The following is a 19,960-nucleotide window of genomic DNA, read 5'->3' on the forward strand; positions in this document are numbered from 1 at the left end:
TGTTCGGAACATCACTGTAGAATAAATTTGTTTTTCTTCATTGCTATTCAAATGATGTGTCGCAGACACATTGATTAATCTCTAAATGGGGTCTGCTGAGATTGAAGATAAGTACACTCATTTCTATTGTTCTAATTCTGAGCAGAGTCTGTTACAATAAATGGTGCAGTATCTATTGAATTCATGCTGAAAGGTAAAAGCAATGCACAGATTTGACTTGTAGCATTGTCATGTGGATTTTTTCTTTAGTGTCTTCTCTAAATGTAGAATGTACTCTTTAACTCAAGAAAAAATGTCGTAAACTGATAAATTCTGGCAACTCAGTGCAGGCCAGTAATTCTTAAAACATGTTTACAATTGTCTTTACAAAATCTGTCTTGAAATTCATTTTGTTGGAACACTGAAGCCCCAGGAAATGTGGTTTGTTTTGCCCTAACTTGCATTTTTTCTTCCACTTCTACAGGAATTTTTTGAGAATCCTGCTTTTCGTCCAGACGGCATGAAGCTCTACCCAACACTAGTGATCCGTGGCACTGGGCTGTACGAGCTCTGGAAGACTGGAAGATACAAGAGCTACTCCCCCAGCACTCTTGTGGATCTGGTGGCTAGAATCCTGGCCCTTGTCCCACCATGGACACGTGTGTACCGTGTTCAGAGGTAATTTACTGTGGTGGGCCTTGTATATTGATTTGTTGCATTTGGAGGGATTCTTACTTTAATTGCAGCAAGATCTGACTCAGCCTTTTATTATTTTTCAGCCTTAGTCATTATTACACTAAAGATTTTTTAAACTGCTTCCTTTCTATTTGGGATGGGAAAGGCCAAATAGAATTAGAAGCTATTTAAATTGAACTGCTTCTGTAATGCACCCAGAAACTTGGAAGATTTCTGGAGGCCCCACTGTTGCTACCATTCAGACAAGAGTATAGGATGCAGCACACATATCTTCTAATGATATTGATGGATAATTGCCTCTTGGCTGTGGGTGAATTTCCTATATTTGTTGCAAGAGCTACAAGGTGTGTCATTTTTTTTGGCTATAGAGACTTCCTTTCTTTCCCCGTGGGTATTGCAGGGTTTTTATAAATGCACTTACGATAATGCCATTAGTTCCAGCGCTCACCTCCCAGGACAATAGATAATACTTACATTTAGCACTATATTTTCAGTGTGGGGTCTCCCTTGGATTATTTTTCTTCTCTTATCTCCTAAATCTTTTTGATAATAGGATGGGAGGCTATGACATACTTGACTATTTTCACATGTGCAGACAATACCCAGTTGGCTTCCAGCTATGTGAGCTGGAAACAGTGCCAATGGTGAGCTGTCCAAGAGCATGTGGAATGAGAAAGCCTTGTGCATTAGGCATCAACTTCCTGGACTTCTCTAAGGCATTTGGTTTTGTGTCCTGTGAGAAAGAAGTGTAACAGAGTGGGGATAAACAGTAAAACATGATAGAGAAGAAAGGTGGCTGAAGGCAAGTAACGCTGGGTAACGTTGACAAAGAAAATACGAACTCAGGGTTATTAGTGGAGTTTCTCAAACTTCCATTTAAAAATCTTGCTCAAATCTTGCTCAACACTTTATTTATTTACAGTGACACAGAAGGTAATAGGACATTGAAGAAACCTTGCAGGGCTGGAAAGCATCATTGAAAAAGAGAGGATGAACAAGCAGGATCTGGTGGTGGTGAAGCTGAAGTGATGGAGATGGGATGAGATGCTGTTCAGGGAAGTCTGAGGTCAAACTGAGAGGCTTAGATTAGATATTAGGCAGAAGTTCTTCCCTGTGAGGGTGGTGAGGCCCTGGCACAGGTTGCCCATAGAAGCTGTGGCTGCCCCATCCCTGGCAGTGTTGAAGGCCAGGTTGGATGGGGCTTGGAGCAACCTGGTCTAGCGGAAGGTGTCCCTGCCCATGGCAGGGGGTTGCAACTAGATGATCTTTAAGATCACTTCCAACCCAAACCTTTCTGTGATTCTATGAAAGCAGGAGTGGGTTTTGCTGCAAACCATGAGGTCATCATGTTAAAATAGCAGAGGAGCAAAAGTTCTAATATCTTGCTCTGTAATATGAATAAGCCACTGGCGAACACAGCTGTGAAAAGCATTTTTTTTTCAGGATAACACTTTTTAGAGATGAAAGTATTAATGCAGCAGCCAGACAAGGCTTTGATAAGTCCTTGTCTGGAGTAATCCCCATCTTCAAGAAAATGAACTGTGGAAATATGTGCTGAGGAGCACCAGTCTCCTTTTTGCAGGATAAATGTGGACATAAATGACCTCTGTAAATTTTTTCAGGGAAGGAAAATAACCTTTTAAGAAATAGGAACATAGATGCAGGGAAAGAACAAGAAGATAAGAAGTGGCCTTGAATAAAATGAGGCAGAAAGCTGGGAATTTTGAATCAGGACTGAGATTCTGGAGTAGCCTTCCAAAGTTACCAAAGAGGAAGAGAAGAGAAATATGAATATGAGGAAGCTTGATTAGGCTTATGAATGTGATTGAGATACACAAGCATGAAGTAACAGACATGGTTTCAGCAACCAGGAGATCCTTCCTTCAGATGTTCATTACTGTGAGAAACTGGTGGCTGTAGCTGAACTCTGAGAAGGATATGACACTGAAGAATACAAACATGGCTCACATTAAATATCTACTTGGTATTCCCCCGGGCTTTTCACATCACTTGTAGGAGTTTTAAACTGACAGGGGAGATTGAGATGAGATCTTAGGAAGAAGTTCTTCCCTGTGAGGGTGGTGAGGTGCTGGGACAGGTTGCCCAGAGAAGCTGTGGCTGCCCCATCCCTGGCAGTGTTCAAGGCCAGGCTTTGAGCAACCTGGTCTAGTGGAAGGTGTCCCTGCCCGGGGTAGGGGGTTGGAACTGGATAATCTTTAAGGTTTCTTTCAATCCAAACCATTCCATGATCTTGTGATTATTAAAGGGAAAACTCCTGCCTTTTATCCCTGAACGTCTCCTTCATCATCGATTCCACTATATATACAATGGCCTATTTGTTCACTCTATCTTCGTATCTAACTAAACCAGATTTATTCTTAAAGGACATCATGAGTTTGCAGCCTAGCCGGTCTTGTAAGGAACACGGGCCTGGAAATGTCTTTGCTGGTGTGCTGGTTTGCCTGAGATTGACTGATATCCTCTGTCAACAGCAGCAGCCTCCATCCAGCTGTCATCCTGTTGTCAGTTATTATGTTCCAGTGGAATAGCTGTTTTCTTACTGACTGCCTCGTTATCTGAAACTTGTTCACGGTGATTACAGATTTTTTCACCTCCAGTGCAAAGTCCAAAAGTTATTACATTGATCTGAATTGCTTTCAGGGTCATTTTATGACTGTAGCAGAATAATAAACAAAACCAGATTTCTAAAAACTTCTGTGGACTGTTCCCAACACTGCTCCACTGGAGACAGCAAGTTTTTCCCTGTTCTCCATTGCTGTCCCAGGACCTTTTCATCTCCCTCCAGTCCTCCATCCTTCACATCTTACATTTCAGGCCCTATTTCCACAATTCTTTTGGATTCAGCTAGTGTCCCAGACAGCAAGTTCTTCCCTGTGAGGGTGGTGAGGCCCTGGCACAGGGTGCCCACAGAAGCTGTGGCTGCCCCATCCCTGGCAGTGTTCAAGGCCGGGTTGGACAGGGCTTGGAGCAACCTGGTCTAGTGGAAGGTGTCCCTGCCTGTGGCAGGGGTTGGAACTGGATGAGGTTTAAGGTCCCTTCCATCCCAAACCATTGTGTGATTCTGTCTATTCTCTATACAAGGTTTTGAGGAAACATGAGGGTCTCAGTATTTCTGTAGTCTGTCACATGCTCATAAGAATCAGTTTAATGAATCATGGGAGAGGTGTCACTGACAAAACACTGTAGAAGTCTTTCTGCGTCAGGAAACCATGTTAAATATGTTTTGGTTTTGTTGGGGGTTTTTTTCTTAAAAATTGAGGTGCTGTTGATAATGGCTGGTTGGAGGAGAACACATCTCAGGGTGTTTTGTGACTGTCATGGATGCTTACTACTGTATTTATACTGCGTGTCTGTGAATCTCATCACAGAAGCACTTCGGTGTGTGAGAAAGTGTGAAATGATAGGATTAGTGCCACACCTTGAGACTTTTTCTTTCATGGATCTTGGTGTTTTACATTAATGCTTTTTTTCACTCTACTGATGGGGAGATGTAGATATGAAGAAATAAAATACCTGACTCAACAGAGATCATGTAATAAGTCAGAGCTGAGAGCAGACTCTGAGGTCTTTAGACTTTCACTGTGTGCTTCAATCAGCTGCTTCACAGGTGTCCTAAGTAATGCAAAATGTTTGAAAAATAGAAGATTAAACAGGCCTTGTTGAAGCTTCTGGCAAATTGCACATTAACTTTAATAAGGTCAGGATTTAATCCCCTGTATCCCTGAATTTGTTTAGCATTTTAACAAGTCCTAAAAGCACTGGTAAAATGCTGTCTGGTGGCTATTCAAAATAGGCAGTTAGTATGTACAACTCATGTTGCACACACGGGTACTTAGTTAAATACCCTGCCTTAATCTGAAGTGGGGATGGAAGGCTTGTTTCTTGCTTTATCTTTCTTAAAATGCTTATTTTCCACATTCGTATTTTAATTTAGTTTGCTTCATAGTAAGTAGATGAGAGAGGCTCAAGCTACTATTTGTTGCAATCCACGTTTTATTTGCAGTACTTCGTTTACTCTTTCGTAGCTGACTCTGGATTTAGCTGAAGACTTGGTACTGGAAGATGTTAGGATGTTTTATCTGTGTCCCTGTAGGGAAAAATACATCCTGCCTGACTTCTTGGAGTTGTTCCATAATTAGAAGAAAGGCATTTAGTTAGATTATCGCTGCAGATCTAACATACCCTGCTGAAAATGCTTTTCTCCACTAGCGTGTCCTTTAGTCACAATGTGAAGTGCTCATTTCCTCTAATTGAAGGTCTTTGAAGTATGTTGTGGTGGCTGTGCAGCGTCTTATTTACTCAAAGAAATCCACCGAATAAATGAACTGGGGAGTTAATCATATTTTGCCTCAACTTTTTGGCATGTGAGTGTAAGAGGTGAGGAATTTTTCACAGACTCTCTGGCTTTATATTAGAAAAGGCAGGGACAATAAGGGAGAAAAGTAAAACATGGGGTCTCCATTAAACAGGGAGACCTTCTAGGAGCCTTCCAGTACCTAAAGGGGCCAACAAGAAAGCTGGAGAGTGGCTTTTGACAAGGGCCTGTAGGGACAGGACACAGGGGAATGGCTTTAAACTGAGAGAGGGGAGATTGAGATGACATCTTAAGAAGTTCTTCCCTGTGAGGATGGTGAGGCCCTGGCACAGGTTGCCCAGAGAAGCTGTGGCTGCCCCATCCCTGGCAGTGCTCAAGGCCAGGCTGGACCGGGCTTGGAGAACCTGGTCTAGTGAAAGGTGTCCCTGCCTGTGGCAGGGGATTGGAACTGGACGATCTCTAAGAGCTTTAAGATCCTTTCCAACCCAAACCATTCTGTGATTTTATGATTATGCTGAAGAAAGTTGTATCAGAGTGGGAGTGTGATGCTAAAATGGGAGGAGAATCCTGGAGTCTTGAAGCTCTTGTTTTCATTCTTAATGGTAAAGGAAAACTTTTCTTGCCCCACCCCTTGCCAGTGTCTCAGACTTCTGCAAGGCTGAAGCAGTACAAGGTTCAGGTCTTTAGGACCCTTTAAGACCTTCCATCTTTTCAGCTGCTGCTGAAAATAGTGTTAATGGGGGCCATGGTGTGAATGCAAGTCCTCAAGGAACTGAGTGCATCAATTAATACATTTTACAGAGGTCATCAGACAGCTGCTAGGTGGTGATGACTTTCAGTCACCACTGAACCAGCATAGGGTCAGCTAATTACGTTATCAATTCCCTGAACCATCACATTCTCTGTATGGTTTTGTTGTGATGTTCTGGTTTTTACTCTGTTGATTGAATCTTTATCATAGATAGAGAAAAATTAAGAATACTCACCTAGGAATGCTTCAGCCCTGTTTGAGACCCACATATAGTACAATTTACTGAGTATCTTTGATACTTGTGTGTCCCTTATTTCCCTGAAGAAGATCCAAGGAGGTTTGGGTTACACCATAATGCACTTGGGTGGTGTGTTACTGAGGTGCCAGGGTGGAGTTTGAGCTGGGGAGGGAGAAGCATTTGAGATCACCGAATAGAACAGCAAATAGAACACCGAATAGATAGAAGGTGGGTGTGGAGCCAATAATCTGCACATTTCTTTTTCAGCTTTATCTGGATGCATAAATCCTCCTTTCCCTAAGGGATGATACCCTGCTTCATAGTCTCCAGTGGGGCTAACTGCCCGGGAAGGCAGTGGAGAGGCCTCACCCAATCTTGCTTTCAAATTTCATTTTAGTGCCTTTCTTGGAGAACTGGAGGAAGGAGTTCTGCCATTTGCAGACTCATGATTTACATTCCCATAGGAAGGCCCCAGACCTTTTGGATGGGCTTTGCTGCAAATCATTTTCTAAACAGAACTTTCTCACTTTTAAGCAGCTACTGTCCCAGTATTAAAATGTAATTCTGATGAATTTTCCCTGATGTTCGTTCTACTCAGAAACTGCAGAAAGATGCACTCTGGTTCCTAATTGCTCGTCTCAGTAACAGACACCATGGAGGACATCTGACCTGGAGTCACAGGACCAGCTGGGTGTTCTTTTTTTTCCCAAATTTCCAAAAGAAGAACTGAGAGCAAAATTATAACCTGTTTCTTAGGATTCTGAAAGCCTTCTTTTGTTTTCTTTTACTGAAGTAAAATCTGTAGCTTTTTCACTTCATTTTTCCCCTGCTCTTCGTTGTGTTTTGTCTGTGTTATTTCCTGTTCAACCAGAGACTTGAAGGTAATTCAGATAAGTTCTATGGTCTGCTATTTGGGATCTTGGCTTAGATGATTGTAATGGTGCTTTGTGGTCTGTTGTCTGCTAATGCAGTTGTTTGTGCTTTTTGCTTTTGCTCTTTTACACAGAGATATCCCAATGCCGCTAGTCAGCTCTGGAGTGGAGCACGGGAACCTGAGAGAGCTTGCCTTGGCCAGAATGAAAGATCTCGGGACACAGGTAAAATATTTGTCAGTTGGTATTGAGGGAGAGCTGCTCAATGACTTTATACAAAATAGCATAAAGCAAAGGAATGACTGGAAGGCACAATAGGAGCCAGGTTTACTGCTGAACTAGAATGATCTGTAAAGGTCTTAAAAAAAAAAGTTAATGATTGAAAAGCACCTTGATGATCCTTCTGAAAAGCTGGGTTGGTTTGGCTGATTTTTAGTTTAGCACTTCCACCCTTTTCCTGAATGCACCTGGTAGCTAGTTTGTGGTATTCCATTTTTTAGCAGAATGAAACCCTTAAATCAGAGAGAAGGCAGGAAGATTTCTTTTTAATTTATGCTATTAGAAATTCTCCTTTCTTTCTTTTTCCCACGCATGCACTTACTTGACTGAACAACTGAAAGAAAAGCTCTTAGTCTGAGGGCAAGAGAGATTTCAGCACAAACAAATGAGACTTGATATTCTCCATATTTCTATGGTCAAATAAAAATAGGAGTGGGGGTGGAAAGAACGAGGGGGAAGGAGGAATTGAGTTCATATTTCAAGTCAGAAGGAGGTACGTGTACCCTGTCTTGATTTTTCTCAGATCACTGCAGCAGTTGGCATTCACAGTGCATCTCATGGTCTGCTGTGACCCTGATCATTCTTTGAACCTTCCTCTGGAACTCAGTTATTAACCACAGTTTGCAGAATCCTCCAATAAAATTATGCGAAGTTCTTCCTTTCTTGGGATGTCTGACTTCAGTTTTGGTCCCCACTGTACAAAAAATATGTGGACGGGCTGGAGAGGGTCCAGAGAAGGACCACAAAGTTGATCCAAGGACTGGGCAGCCGTGTGAGGAAAGGCTGAGAGAGCTGGGCTTGTTCAGTTTGCAGAAAAGAAAGCTCAGGGAAGACCTTATTCCCATGTTCCAGTATTTAGAGGGCAGCTACAAAGATGAAGGAGGCTCCCTTTTTGACAAGAAGTCACATGGAAAAGACAGGGGGTGATGGGCACAAGTTACTAATGGGGAGATTCTGACTGGACACAAAAGGGGAATTTTTTCACACTGAGAACCAGCCACTGGAATAATCTCCCCAGGGAAGTGGTGACTCCCCAACATAGGACACTTACGATTTGGCTGGACAGGGTGCAGGGCCATCTGGTCTAGGTCACGCTTTACCAGGGAAGGTTGGAATAGATGATCTTTGAGGTTCCCTCCAACCCGTGATTCTAGGATTCTGTGAAAACATCCCATGAGCTACATGCTCCTTGAGGCTATTACAGAGGGCTTTAATTGCTCGGATGTTCAGGCAGGGGCACATCGTCACCCACAAATCTGTATTGTGATTTAGTGCTCTCTCTTTCTAGCTCACCTTTTCTTAAAGATGTTCTAAGGCATTACTGCATGCAGCAGTATAAAGTCTTCAGCTACTGGGTTTGTGCCTGTAGTCCCACACCAGCTTGTGCTCCTGACCTGTATTTTTGGTATTTAACATAGATCTCTTGGCTACATCTAGCTCCTTTACTGCCTTTGCCATTTCGCTTGGATCCTGTAGTTGCTGTGCAAACGTCCAGAAAAGAAAGACTCCAGACTGTCTTCTTCCAGCTGTGCTTTCCGTACCACTTGATCTTTCCTGAGCTGGTGCCCTGGACTTTCTCCTTAAATCATTCATCCCAGTCTCTCTCCAGTAGCAAGCCAGGATTTGGCAGACAGCTTTGCCAGCCACAGAAGCTTCCATCCCTCCTGCTGACTTTTCACTTCAAAACCAGGCAGGGGAGGCAATCTCCTTGATGCAGCTGAGCTTTTTCAGTTGAGCTTTTTAGGGCTAAGTGAACACTTCTTGGGTTTGATACTGAAACCACATCATTTGATCAGAACCTGATCAAGCCCAGCAAGGGAAGCGGGGATAGCTGATCCATGGCAGTCAGGGCAGAGCTGAGCCGTTAAAGAGCTTGTCAGGCTGGCAGTCATTGCTTTTAGAATCAAATCTATGGATATCTCTACTGTGCAGGTGATAATAGATTTTAATGAGGTGAGGCAGAAATACTGCAGCTGGTGAAATGAGGAACCAGTATAGCTTGAAGTGTAAGGTACTGTTGTGGTTTTGTTGTGTCATAGGAGAAAATTACGTATATACTTTGTCCTCTTGTCTCTTAAAGAGAGGAAAAGGCAGAGGCCTTCCTTAAGGGACTTACAGGAATCATATCTTTGCCAGCTCACCAGCTCTGGCAGTTCTGGTATCCGTCTCTGGGGAATGGCTTAGTGAGGAGCATGTTAGAGGGATAGGATCAGTATCAGTCATGCCAACACTGCAGCTTGTGTCTGTGGTTGCTGGAAAGAAATTATTCTTGAAGGGCCTTGTTATGGTACAAGGTGCTAGCCTTTATGATTGCCGGCCACTGAGTGCAAGTGGAGATACACCGTTGGGAGAGAGAATTTTTAAGCAGCATCCCAGAATACGTTGCCCTTCCTCAGTTCTTAATGAAGAGTGGATGTTTCTCTTGTCTTATACAGTGCTGTTTCTGTAGCTAAGAAATTGTAAAGCAGAGATAAATTTGTCTACTCTAGAATCCTGGTACGACAGTGAATCACAGAATGGTTTGGGTTGGAAAGGACATTAAAGCTCATCTAGTTCCAGCCCCCTGCCGTGGGCACAGACACCTTCTACTAGACCAGGTTGCTCAAAGCCCGTCCAGCTTTGCCTTGGACACTTAATCCTGGAATCCTGCTTTTACCGTAGCTCACTCTAAAAAACTAACACAAGCCCACACTTTTTTTCCTGCTATTTGGGAGATGGTTGGTTTATATTGATAATGGAATTAAAAAGCATTCAGAGGAGGACAGGGCCTGAAATGGAGCTGTGCTTATTCTGGGTATTCAGAATTTCTGTGTGAAGTGGGTTTTTGCATCCCCATCTGCAAGTCTGGCTTTTCAAAATCCATGGACAGGTAGGTGCTCTTACTGTTAGACCAATTTTACCCTGTTGGTGGAGGTTATCTTCCTTCCTTCCAAATACAGCTGAGTTAGTGGAATGAAACTAGCTATCTAGACTGTCTTAGTCTAGCTATTGTATACCAATGCCCAGACTTTATAGTTTCACATATAAAAAGTTCGAAAGAAAGCTAATGATAAAAGCAGTATTATTTTCCTGAATAATGATCTCTTAGTCTTCTGGTTTGCAGAAAAACCTCTGAAATGCAAACAGATGTAACCAGTTACCTACCTGCAGCCCCCAAGACCTCCTTTCCTGGGTTAATTTCGTGACCAGGTTGAGTAGTTAATTTTAATGCTTTTAACCTACTTGTTCTGAAGCCAATTACCAAGTTTCCAGCTGTTTAGAAAACTGAAAAGGAAAACCAGATGCCTGTCCAGTAGCTTTTTACAGTAAAGACAAACATCCTTTAGCCTTATAGCTGAAGGATACACCTAAGCCTTATCCTTTAAAGTTTATGTCAGTGTTCTCTGGGACTTCTGGATCAGACCCCTTGGTTTTATAAAGGTGTTTTATATTCATGTGAATGAGTGCTATTTTTTTTTTTTTAAGATAGGTCTAATCTATGTATGATTCTGTGAAACAAGCATTTGCCACTCAGCTGCTTTGAGTAAAACCCTTGTGGCTATACTTTGCTGACAAAAGTTGCGTTAAGTTTAGTATTGGACTTCAAATAAACCCGCTAAGATGTGGATGCATGTAGTCTTTCACAGTAGGAGTCTTCATACTATTACAGCCCGTTGCTTACATGAATGGGTGCCAAATCACTCAACTTTGATTGACTTTGTTGAGAAGCACAAAATTTTATGCCAGCTATAACCCATCTCTCAAGCATTGAGCTTGGACCCTCATCTCCTCCTCTGTCTGGCTTCTAAGGGAGGGAAGATGCCTTTGGCTCTCTTTGTTTTCTGCATCATCGGTCCCAAGCCTCAATGATGCCTCTGTGGATGCCAGATCAGTGTTCGCTTTACTTTATGATATTTGGACAGGGCTTCTGCAACAATTCTCATTTAAAAGCAAGAAAAGGGATTGCTGAGATTCAAAATCTGTCCATAATTTAAGGACTCTTGGGTGCTTTGGTGTAGATTTTACCAATGTTAGACCTTCCCAATGAAGGATAAAAATGGATTATGCCAAAATCTTTTTGTTTTTTCTCTGTTACTTTTCTATATGCATTGACTTTGCTTCCAGACCCTGCTGCTTATGAGAAAGGGTACGTTTCCTCTTGAGCCATAATGGTTGCTTAGTGAATTGATTTTTGCCAGCATGTCTTTCCATTTAGCACTAAGACTTCTTTCTGAGGTGTATTAAGAATGGATCGGTGAGCATTTTTGTTTTGAAGTCTGCCCATTTGAAATTAATCTGTGCAACTTCATGCTCTTTCAGTTTAGTTTTAAACCCAATAGGTGTCTGGAAATCTGTATGTTGCAAAGCTTAATGTTTTTCTCCTATGTAACTTTTTTTTCTTCCTTCCTTTCTTTTCTTAGTGTCGTGATGTAAGGACAAGAGAAGTTGGAATTCAAGAAATTCACCATAAAGTGAGACCATATCAGGTAAGATTTGTCTTTGTTTTTTTTTTTTTTTTCTAAGAGCTTCTATCAGACACAATTTGTTATATATGTTCGGTGTGGAGGCGTTGGGACCCATTTGTTGCACGTCCAATCCTGTGGTTTGCCTTTGTAGATGGATCCAATTTTCCATTTATTTTCTCAGCAGCTTTGGATGTCTTTTGTTGATGACTGTACTCATGCAGTCACATGCTAAAATTTATGGACCACCATGTTCAATAAACTGACTGCAGCCAGCAGTTACTTTGGTATTTTCACTGCTGTAACAAAGTAACTGCCTTCCCTCTTCTCCCTCTTTGTTATATATTTGGATCTAGAAAATACCAATAACACCATGTGTGTATGCTGAACAGGAGTGACTGTTTAGCAAGACAACTTTACATCCTTTGTGAATGTTTATATAGGCAAATGGTTTATGTGTAAATACACTTCCACACATATATGTGTGTATATGTGAGTGGATCCATGTAGCATATGACCCTTATGTTGTGTTTCTTCTTCCTAAAATAGTCCACAAAAATATTGGTATGCTTATTTTGTAGAAAGCAAAATGTTCGTCTCTGAACTTCAAGCATCCAGTTTAGGAAGCTAATCCTTCCGTTCACTGTAGTCACAAGGAGGGATTGGTCCTTCTAGGGAGTTGTTAGGAGGTCCATGGCATCCAAGGAGATGAGCTTGCAAATATCACACTGGGTCTGATCCATCTTACTATACATGTATTCTGTGGCTAGTAAGTCATACCCTCGAAGTATGCTGTTCCTTTGCTGGTATTAGGGAGGGACTGAAATAGTTCTGAAGTTTGTCTGTCATATGTTGCCTTTACTTTCAAATAAGAATTCTTTGTGCCAGGCAGAAGATACTGCTACTCGCAGGCAGCAACTCAAATCAGAAGGACGCTTATGTCTTTTTTCTCATGCGCAATGGGCACATACCCACTTTCTAAAATGTGAGCCACTAAACTGGGGTTGGGTTTTCTCTGTTTCAGCAGAGAGGGAGCGATTCATAGGAACATCGAATCACAGAATGGTTTGGGTTGAGGGAGACCTTATCATCTAGTCTAGGAGACTGTCATCTAGTTCCACCCTTCTGCCGCGGGCAAGGACACCTTCCACTAGACCAGGTTACTCAAAGCCCCATCCAGCCTGGTCTTGAACACTGCCAGGGATGGGGCAGCCACAGCTTCTCTGGGCAACCTGTGCCAGGGCCTCACCACCCTCACAGGGAACAACTTCTGCCTAAGAGCTAATCTCAATGTTCCCCTGGCAGGTTAAAGCCATTCCCCCTTGTCCTGTCCCTATAGGCCCTTGTCAAAAGCCTCTCTCCAGATTTCTTCTCAGTCCCTTTAGAGAAGCTGCTCTGAGGTCTCCCTGGAGCCTTCTCTTCTCCAGGCTGAGCAAGCCCAGCTCTCTCAGCCTGTCTCCATAGTAGAGCTGCTTCAGCCCTCGGAGCATCTCTGTGGCCTCCTCTGGACTTGCTCCAACATCCTCCTTATGATGGGGCTGAAGAGCTGGATACAGGACTGCAGGGGTGGGGGGGTGGGTCTCACCAGAGCGGAGGCACAGAGTTCCCTCTCTTACCCTGCTGGTAACACTGCTGGTGATGCAGCCCAGGATAATTTATATAAATGTGTAACTATTCTATGATTCTATGATTCTAATAAATAATCTTGTTCTTACCAGATTTTTGCAAGAATTGAGGCTGTACAGACTCATTTGGACGTAGGCCATGCAGCCTTTATGCTCTGCTCTTGTTATCTAATCTGCGGTCATCTCACAGAATATCTTCCAGAGATGTCTGTTGTCAGTGGTGCTAATCTAATTTAAATTGTAAATTTCTTGAGTAGTTAGCAAATAGCTTATCACAGGGTTTTCAAAGCAATGTTATGTTGAAAATTCCTTTTGTTAAACTCATCCATCTGAGTGACAGGAGGATGTCATTATGTAGTCTTTGCAAAATTTATCATGACAGCAAGCAAGAGAAATATTCTGAAGATGGTATAATTTTTCATGCACTTTAGACTAATGACAAGGTATGATGTTGTTTTTGGCTTCGTAAGTAAACAGCGCATCCTCTTGATAAGAGAGGCTATCATGTTAGATCTAAAATAAATTAATTGCTTGCTGTAATCACTTATACTTTATGCATCTTCTTTCTGTTAAGGATCAGTAGGCTGTATGTATTTTCATAATGGTGATTACATGTCTGCTTTTAAAAGTATTTCAATTTTTTTTTTAGATCAATTTGAAGTAGATTATTTGCCTATAGCTGGTTATTTACAGAGCTGTCTCCAAGATGCCTTTTCAATTAGTGGCTTTTCTCTATTGCAGTGGAAGGTATTTGCTTGCTCTCAGAGTGGTTAAGGCTGCCTAGTGCTGTGTAATAGCCTTAAAAATGCTCTAGTGAATTGTTGCTGTAAAGAGACATTCAGAATGACAGTTTTTGAAAGGCGAGGGGCAATGGCAGCTCGGTTACGGATATGAACCTACATTAGTGTTAAAGCAGAAAGTGTAAAATGCAGAAGCTTCTGTTCCTGCAAAGCAGGGTTGTATCAAGGTAATGATCTCAATATAAAGCCTTCGTAGGAATAAGGCAGTTTTTTAAGCTGATTTAGACTGAGTGTAATCTGAAACTGGATTTTCCCCTTTGTTTGTAAAAGTAAGTTTAAAACAGGCTGTGCCAGAGGTTTGATAGGGTTGCATACTGAAATGGTGATCCATGTTGATGAGGGTTGTCCTTACCCAGCGCATAGGATGCTTACAGACAATGAACTGGTGCTGGGGATTGTGGTATGCTGCTGCCCATGGCTGTGCACCGGCTGACCAGGAGGTGATTCTGGATGGCTTTTGCCACATTCATATCAGTATCCCAGAAGGAAAAGGCTTTGTAGATCTCATGAGTTCCCAAAACCCCTTTGAGGGGGATTTATGTATTGTAGGGACCCTCCGTGCCCAGGGAATTGGGGAGAACAAAAAACTGAATCCAGGAGGGACTTTTCTGAGTGTATGAGCTTATCTGGTGTGTGCTTACGGTGCTAAGAAGATGCCCATAATACAAAACCTCCTGGTAAAGGTTCCTGTAGTCTTGCTTTGTCTCTGTCTGTAAGTGGCTTTCAGACTGGCAGTGGGCGTAACACAGCATCTAGTCCCTCCTGGAGGACAAGCAGTGGAACCAGGCTTTCTACTGGTTTTGTTTTGTCCTCAGAAGAAATAAAGAGTTCTCCAACCTTGCCATTTCAAACTCTTAGTATAACAGTGCTTAATAACATATTCAGGGGCTTTTTATACATTAGCAGGAAGCTTTACCCTAACTGCTTTTTCACATACAAACCTAGCTGGAAAATATGGGTATTTTAAAAATCTCATTTCTTTTCCTGCACATTTCTATTTTACTTGTGGTGTTATGTACTTAATTGTAGATCTGGATCAGCGTGTGTGTCAGCTGTCCTGACACACAAGCTGGAGCAAAGTTACGCTAGATGTCTGCTTGGGTGCTTACCCTGTGAGCTGTACATCAGTGTTGAAATGAGCCTTGCTTCTGCAGTCAGCAAGGGATGTAATTGTGAGCTGCGTTCACCCAGGCTGTGTCATGGAGTAGAGCAGGCAGGCGACAGAATCCCATATGGCTTTTCTATAAACAAATCTTTAATTCATGGATTTCTGGGTATGAGAAGGTTTGCAAAAAAATACTGAAGTCCTTTGCTTTAGTTTGTAGTAATACTGGGAAAACATGGCAAGATACAGAGTCACAGAATTTTTTAGGTTGGAAAAGACCCTTAAGATCATCAAGTCCAACCGTTAACCCAGCACTGCAAAATCCACCACTAAACCATGTCCCCAAGCACCATGTCTACACATCTTTTAAATACCTCCAGGGATGGTGACTCCACCACTGCCCTGGGCAGCCTGTTCCAGTGCTTGACAACCCTTTCGGGGAAGAAAGTTTTCCTAATATTCAACCTAAACCTTCCCTGGCGCAACTTGAAGCCGTTTCCTCTTGTTCTGTCTCTTGTTACTTGTAAGAAGAGACTGCCCCACCTCACTACAACCTCCTGTCAGGTAGTTTTAGAGGTCAAGAAGGTCTCCCCTGAGCCTCATTTTCTCCGGGATAAAACCCTCCAGTTCTCACAGGACTTGTGCTCAAGACCTTCACCAGTTCCATTGCCCTTCTCTGGACCCCACTCCAGCACCTCAATGTCTCTCTTGTAGTGAGGGACCCGGAACTGAACACAGAATTCGAAGTGCAGCCTCACCAGGGCTGAGTACAGGGGGATGGTCATTTTCCTTGTCCTGCTGGCCTCACTATTGCTGATACAAGCCAGGGTGCTGTTGGTCTTCTTGGCCACCTGGGCACACAGGAATCAATACACCTATACGGAGGGATCAATCCTATACTGTACCATCAGGATAAATGTTAGGAACACCAGTACAGTGCTGGTGCACATGGCATCCCCTGGCACTTGCCATACATGTTTGAATTCCTAAAGTTAAAGGAATCTGTCAGAACAATGGCAGCTGTACCTATGTGGTGGCTTTAGTTCAGACTAGGGGTGTGCTTTTAAAGCAAATCCTCTGATTGCTTCCCATTTTGAAAGCATCTGGAAGCACAGCAACCTGAGTCCTTTCAGATTAATTTAGAAAGTGCCTTCCAAGAGTGCACCTAATGTACGCCAGCTGGTGATGGATGCCTGGTTCATGGGATGTATTTAAGCTCCACCAACATATATTATGTTGTCATCAGGCTCTCAATATTGCAAACTCTTGCTGCTTCTCTTCTGTTGAGCCAGGCAATTTGGGAAATAAATTCAGCCTGCTTAGCAGCTGGTTGTTAGAGGTGAGCAAGGGAATACCTACAGAAAGGATGGGCAGGTATGTCAGCTCTACCATATCAACTCAAAACACAAATAGAGTGACTCACTGTGTCACCAGATGTGTGACGTTGTCATCATCAGCTACAGGTTGCATGAAATTAGCTAGGGGCTAGCTCAGCTACATATAAACACAGCTCCCGTTATATGACATCAGATAAGGGAGGCATGTCTTGGGTCTTGGCACTGCTTCTTGATGATGGTAGGTCATAACTGTCTGAAACAAAAGGTTTTTATTCTTTCTGCTCTCTCATCCCCTAGCTACTCTTCATAGCTTCTAGGTTCTCTGCAGAAGTAAATTTTTCTACCCAAGCATGGTCTTTATTGTATTCTCTGTAGTCAACCCACTCTTCACTTCACTTTCCCTTCCACTTGTGATCTTCAGACATGACTTTGTCTGGATTGTTATAACAAATTGCATTTGAGGCAACTTACAAGTTGTTACTGGTCAGTTCTCAGAGTACTTGTCTGGATGATTTTGCTGTCTTCAGAACTGTCTGAATAAGTAAGAAAACTTCCTGCTGATTCTGTAAAGCACATGTAATGCAATATTCACTCAACACCAACTTTTTCAGATCCACTCCTGTTGCACTACAGTTTGCTCATGTCGGTAGAACCTGTGAGGTGCCAGAAAGTACTAATTGGTAATTAGTAAGGAAGTTGACTGCTGCTTAGAAGACCCATGTTCTGTAGATATCTCAAGCCATTTCGTTTGCAAAGCAGTAGAGACAAAGTCATAAATGCAGGTTTAGTTAAGGCAGATGCAAAACTACTCCTTCTAAATTAGCAAGTTTGTAACTGAATTTCAATTACAGATAGTCCCTTGGTTAGAGGTAAGAGTTGCTGCTCCCATTGATTTTGCACTGGTTATGAAACTCAAGTAACTCAAGAAACATGCGGTTTAGGTTTCTGACTTACAAATATGTAACCACATGGCTCACTAGCCCTTCTTGAAAACCTATGAGCAGGATAGAAGACTAGTTCTGTCTCATTGGCAAATACATTTCTATTAAAGTAATCTCATGTTTTATCTTTAATATGACTGCAGTAACAGTAGTTCTTACCCAGTACTGCTAAAATCCATCTAGAATTAAATTGGCCTTTAAGAAAGCACTTCATGTTTTCTCTGTATCATAATAGTTTATGGACCCATGAAATTGGTTTTGGTCTGTTCAGTTTGTTGCTTTAAATATTTTTAAGGACATTTTCCCTTTCTCTTTTCCTCTTTGTATTTGTCGTTGCTTCTTCTCTTTGACCAGATTGAATTAGTTAGAAGAGATTACGTAGCTAATGGTGGATGGGAGACCTTCCTCTCCTATGAAGATCCAGAGCAGGATATTCTTGTTGGCCTTCTACGACTGCGGAAGTGTTCGGAGGAGTCATTCAGACCTGAGCTGAAAGGAGGTGTTTCCATTGTCCGGGAATTGCACGTGTATGGGAGCGTTGTCCCCGTGAGCAGTCGGGATCCTTCAAAATTTCAGCACCAGGTACTCCAAGCATCTTTATTTTTCATCTGTGCCTCTTTCTTGCACCTTCCTTCACTCTCCCTACTATAATGGGAGAAGAATTTTATTATCTGAGATTCATTCGGTTGCTTTGAATTATAGTCACTGCAACAGAAACAGAATTGGATTTGAGCCCCTTCTTGAATTTTGCCTGCCAACATCACGCTGCTTCTGAGTTTTTACTAGTGTGATCATGTTTAGGCAATTGCAACTGCTCTGAAATTACAAAACGAAAAAGCACATCTGAACGCTATTAGTGTTGCTTCATGCCTGTACAATACAAGCTCGTATATGCTGCTGCTAATTTCACTTTCCATTATTGAGCATCGTTAGTTTGGAAGTGTCTTTCCTTTGATAACCTGTACAGTACATCAGACTTGACTGCAAACTGAGTAAAAACGAACCAAAGGGGATACCTTGAAGTGCCTTCCAACCTGGTGTTCTGTGATTTTATGATTCTGTGATCCATTGTGTCTTTTTATTTCCTTCTAAAACTGATCATGTTCAGTAGATGAATTTTACTTCTGAAATCTAAAATAATCACAGAATCATAGAATGGCTTGGGTTGGAAGGGACCTTAAAGCTCATCCAGTTCCAACACCCCTGCCACAGGCAGGGACACCTTCCACTAGACCAGGTTGCTCCAAGCCCCATCCAACCTGGCCTTGAGCACTGCCAGGGATGGGACAGCCACAGCTTCTCTGGGCATCCTGTGCCAGTACCTCACCACCTTCACAGTGGTGAGACATATTTACGAATGGGAAGGTGAAGTTTTGTTTGGTACTACCCAGTTTTCTTTCAAAGATACATGTATTGAATATATTCTTCCTACCAAAAATATAAATCTAGCTTTGGTTCTGAGATGTTTATCGGTTTGGGTGATGTGGTGATACTCCCAAGTAAACTCCTTCAGTTGGATCAGACAATTTTTTGCTTCAGACATGCTTGTGAGACCATTTCACATATATATCCTAAAGCATGTGAGGAATGGAGTGGAAAGCTGTGTTTGTAATTCCTTGCAGTGACTCATGAAGATAGCACATTATCCTGCTGCTGCATGTGACATGCTGTGGCTTGCAGTGAGCAAAAATGTGAATTAGATTTTGCCCTGGTAGGTTCTGAACCTTTAGACTGAGCTTTTTAAAAAGCAATCAGTTTGTCCTCTTTGCCAGAAGTGCTCAGGGCTGATGTTTTAAATTAACATCCTTGTATTTATTAATCTTTCCCTGAGTATATGCATTAAGATGCAGTTCTGCTAGATGCTGATGATGTATGACCATAAGGCAGTGTTTGGGGAGGTGGGGAGAGAATTGAGTATTTCCACTGTAAAATAGTTAATAGTTACAAATGTAGGAAGAAAAAAAAAGAAGTCATCCTAAGTATGTGGGGGAAAAAAAGATACTTTTTTTTTTTTTTTTAAGAGGGAGAAAATCAATTGAAAGTAGCCAGCTACAAACATTAAAATAGGCTGCAAATTGAAATTTCATGGCATATGACGCACTCGTGTTCATTCGGAATAGTCTGTGTTCAAGAGGTTAATCAGAAAATGTTCTTCACAGTTGTGGGGGCAATTTCTGATTAGAAGGATGTTTCTGAATGAAGATTTCTGTGTGTTATTTAAAAATGCCTGTAAGTGTTCAGTGTTATTTAGAACTAAATCATATCTGCTTCAGTGTTGCCACAGCCCTATTCTGTACATCTTGTCAGAAAAACAGATGAACAAAGAGCTGTGTATAATTCCCATCCTAATGTTAAGAGCTAATTAATCCAGTCAGTTACTCCAAGATATATAGGACCAAGGAAGCTGTTAAATAGAGTGGAAAGGCTGTTCCCTTCTTTTGAAGTATTTATCATGATTCCAGTAGCACTCCTGCTGTGCCAGATTTCCAAATATAAACAGAGGTGTGGATCTGGTTCAGAATATTAACATGTTCATCTGTGATTCTTTTTGATTTGGCA

General features: G+C 42.0%; 1 protein-coding gene across 2 annotated transcripts in view; it reads left to right on the plus strand.

The window, feature by feature from the left end:
- ELP3 (elongator acetyltransferase complex subunit 3) overlaps nucleotides 1–19,960 on the plus strand; it is a 96,938-nt gene that overhangs the window by 52,518 nt on the left and 24,460 nt on the right. For both annotated transcript variants that reach the window (XM_065681916.1, XM_065681915.1), the window contains exons 10-13: nucleotides 464–657; nucleotides 7,007–7,097; nucleotides 11,552–11,617; nucleotides 17,756–17,983. In XM_065681916.1, the coding sequence (XP_065537988.1) occupies nucleotides 464–657; nucleotides 7,007–7,097; nucleotides 11,552–11,617; nucleotides 17,756–17,983 (579 nt within the window). The remainder of the gene's footprint in view (nucleotides 1–463; nucleotides 658–7,006; nucleotides 7,098–11,551; nucleotides 11,618–17,755; nucleotides 17,984–19,960) is intronic.

This window comes from Lathamus discolor, chromosome 5 (assembly GCF_037157495.1).
Source record: "Lathamus discolor isolate bLatDis1 chromosome 5, bLatDis1.hap1, whole genome shotgun sequence".
Classification (NCBI taxonomy): Eukaryota; Metazoa; Chordata; class Aves; order Psittaciformes; family Psittacidae; genus Lathamus; species Lathamus discolor.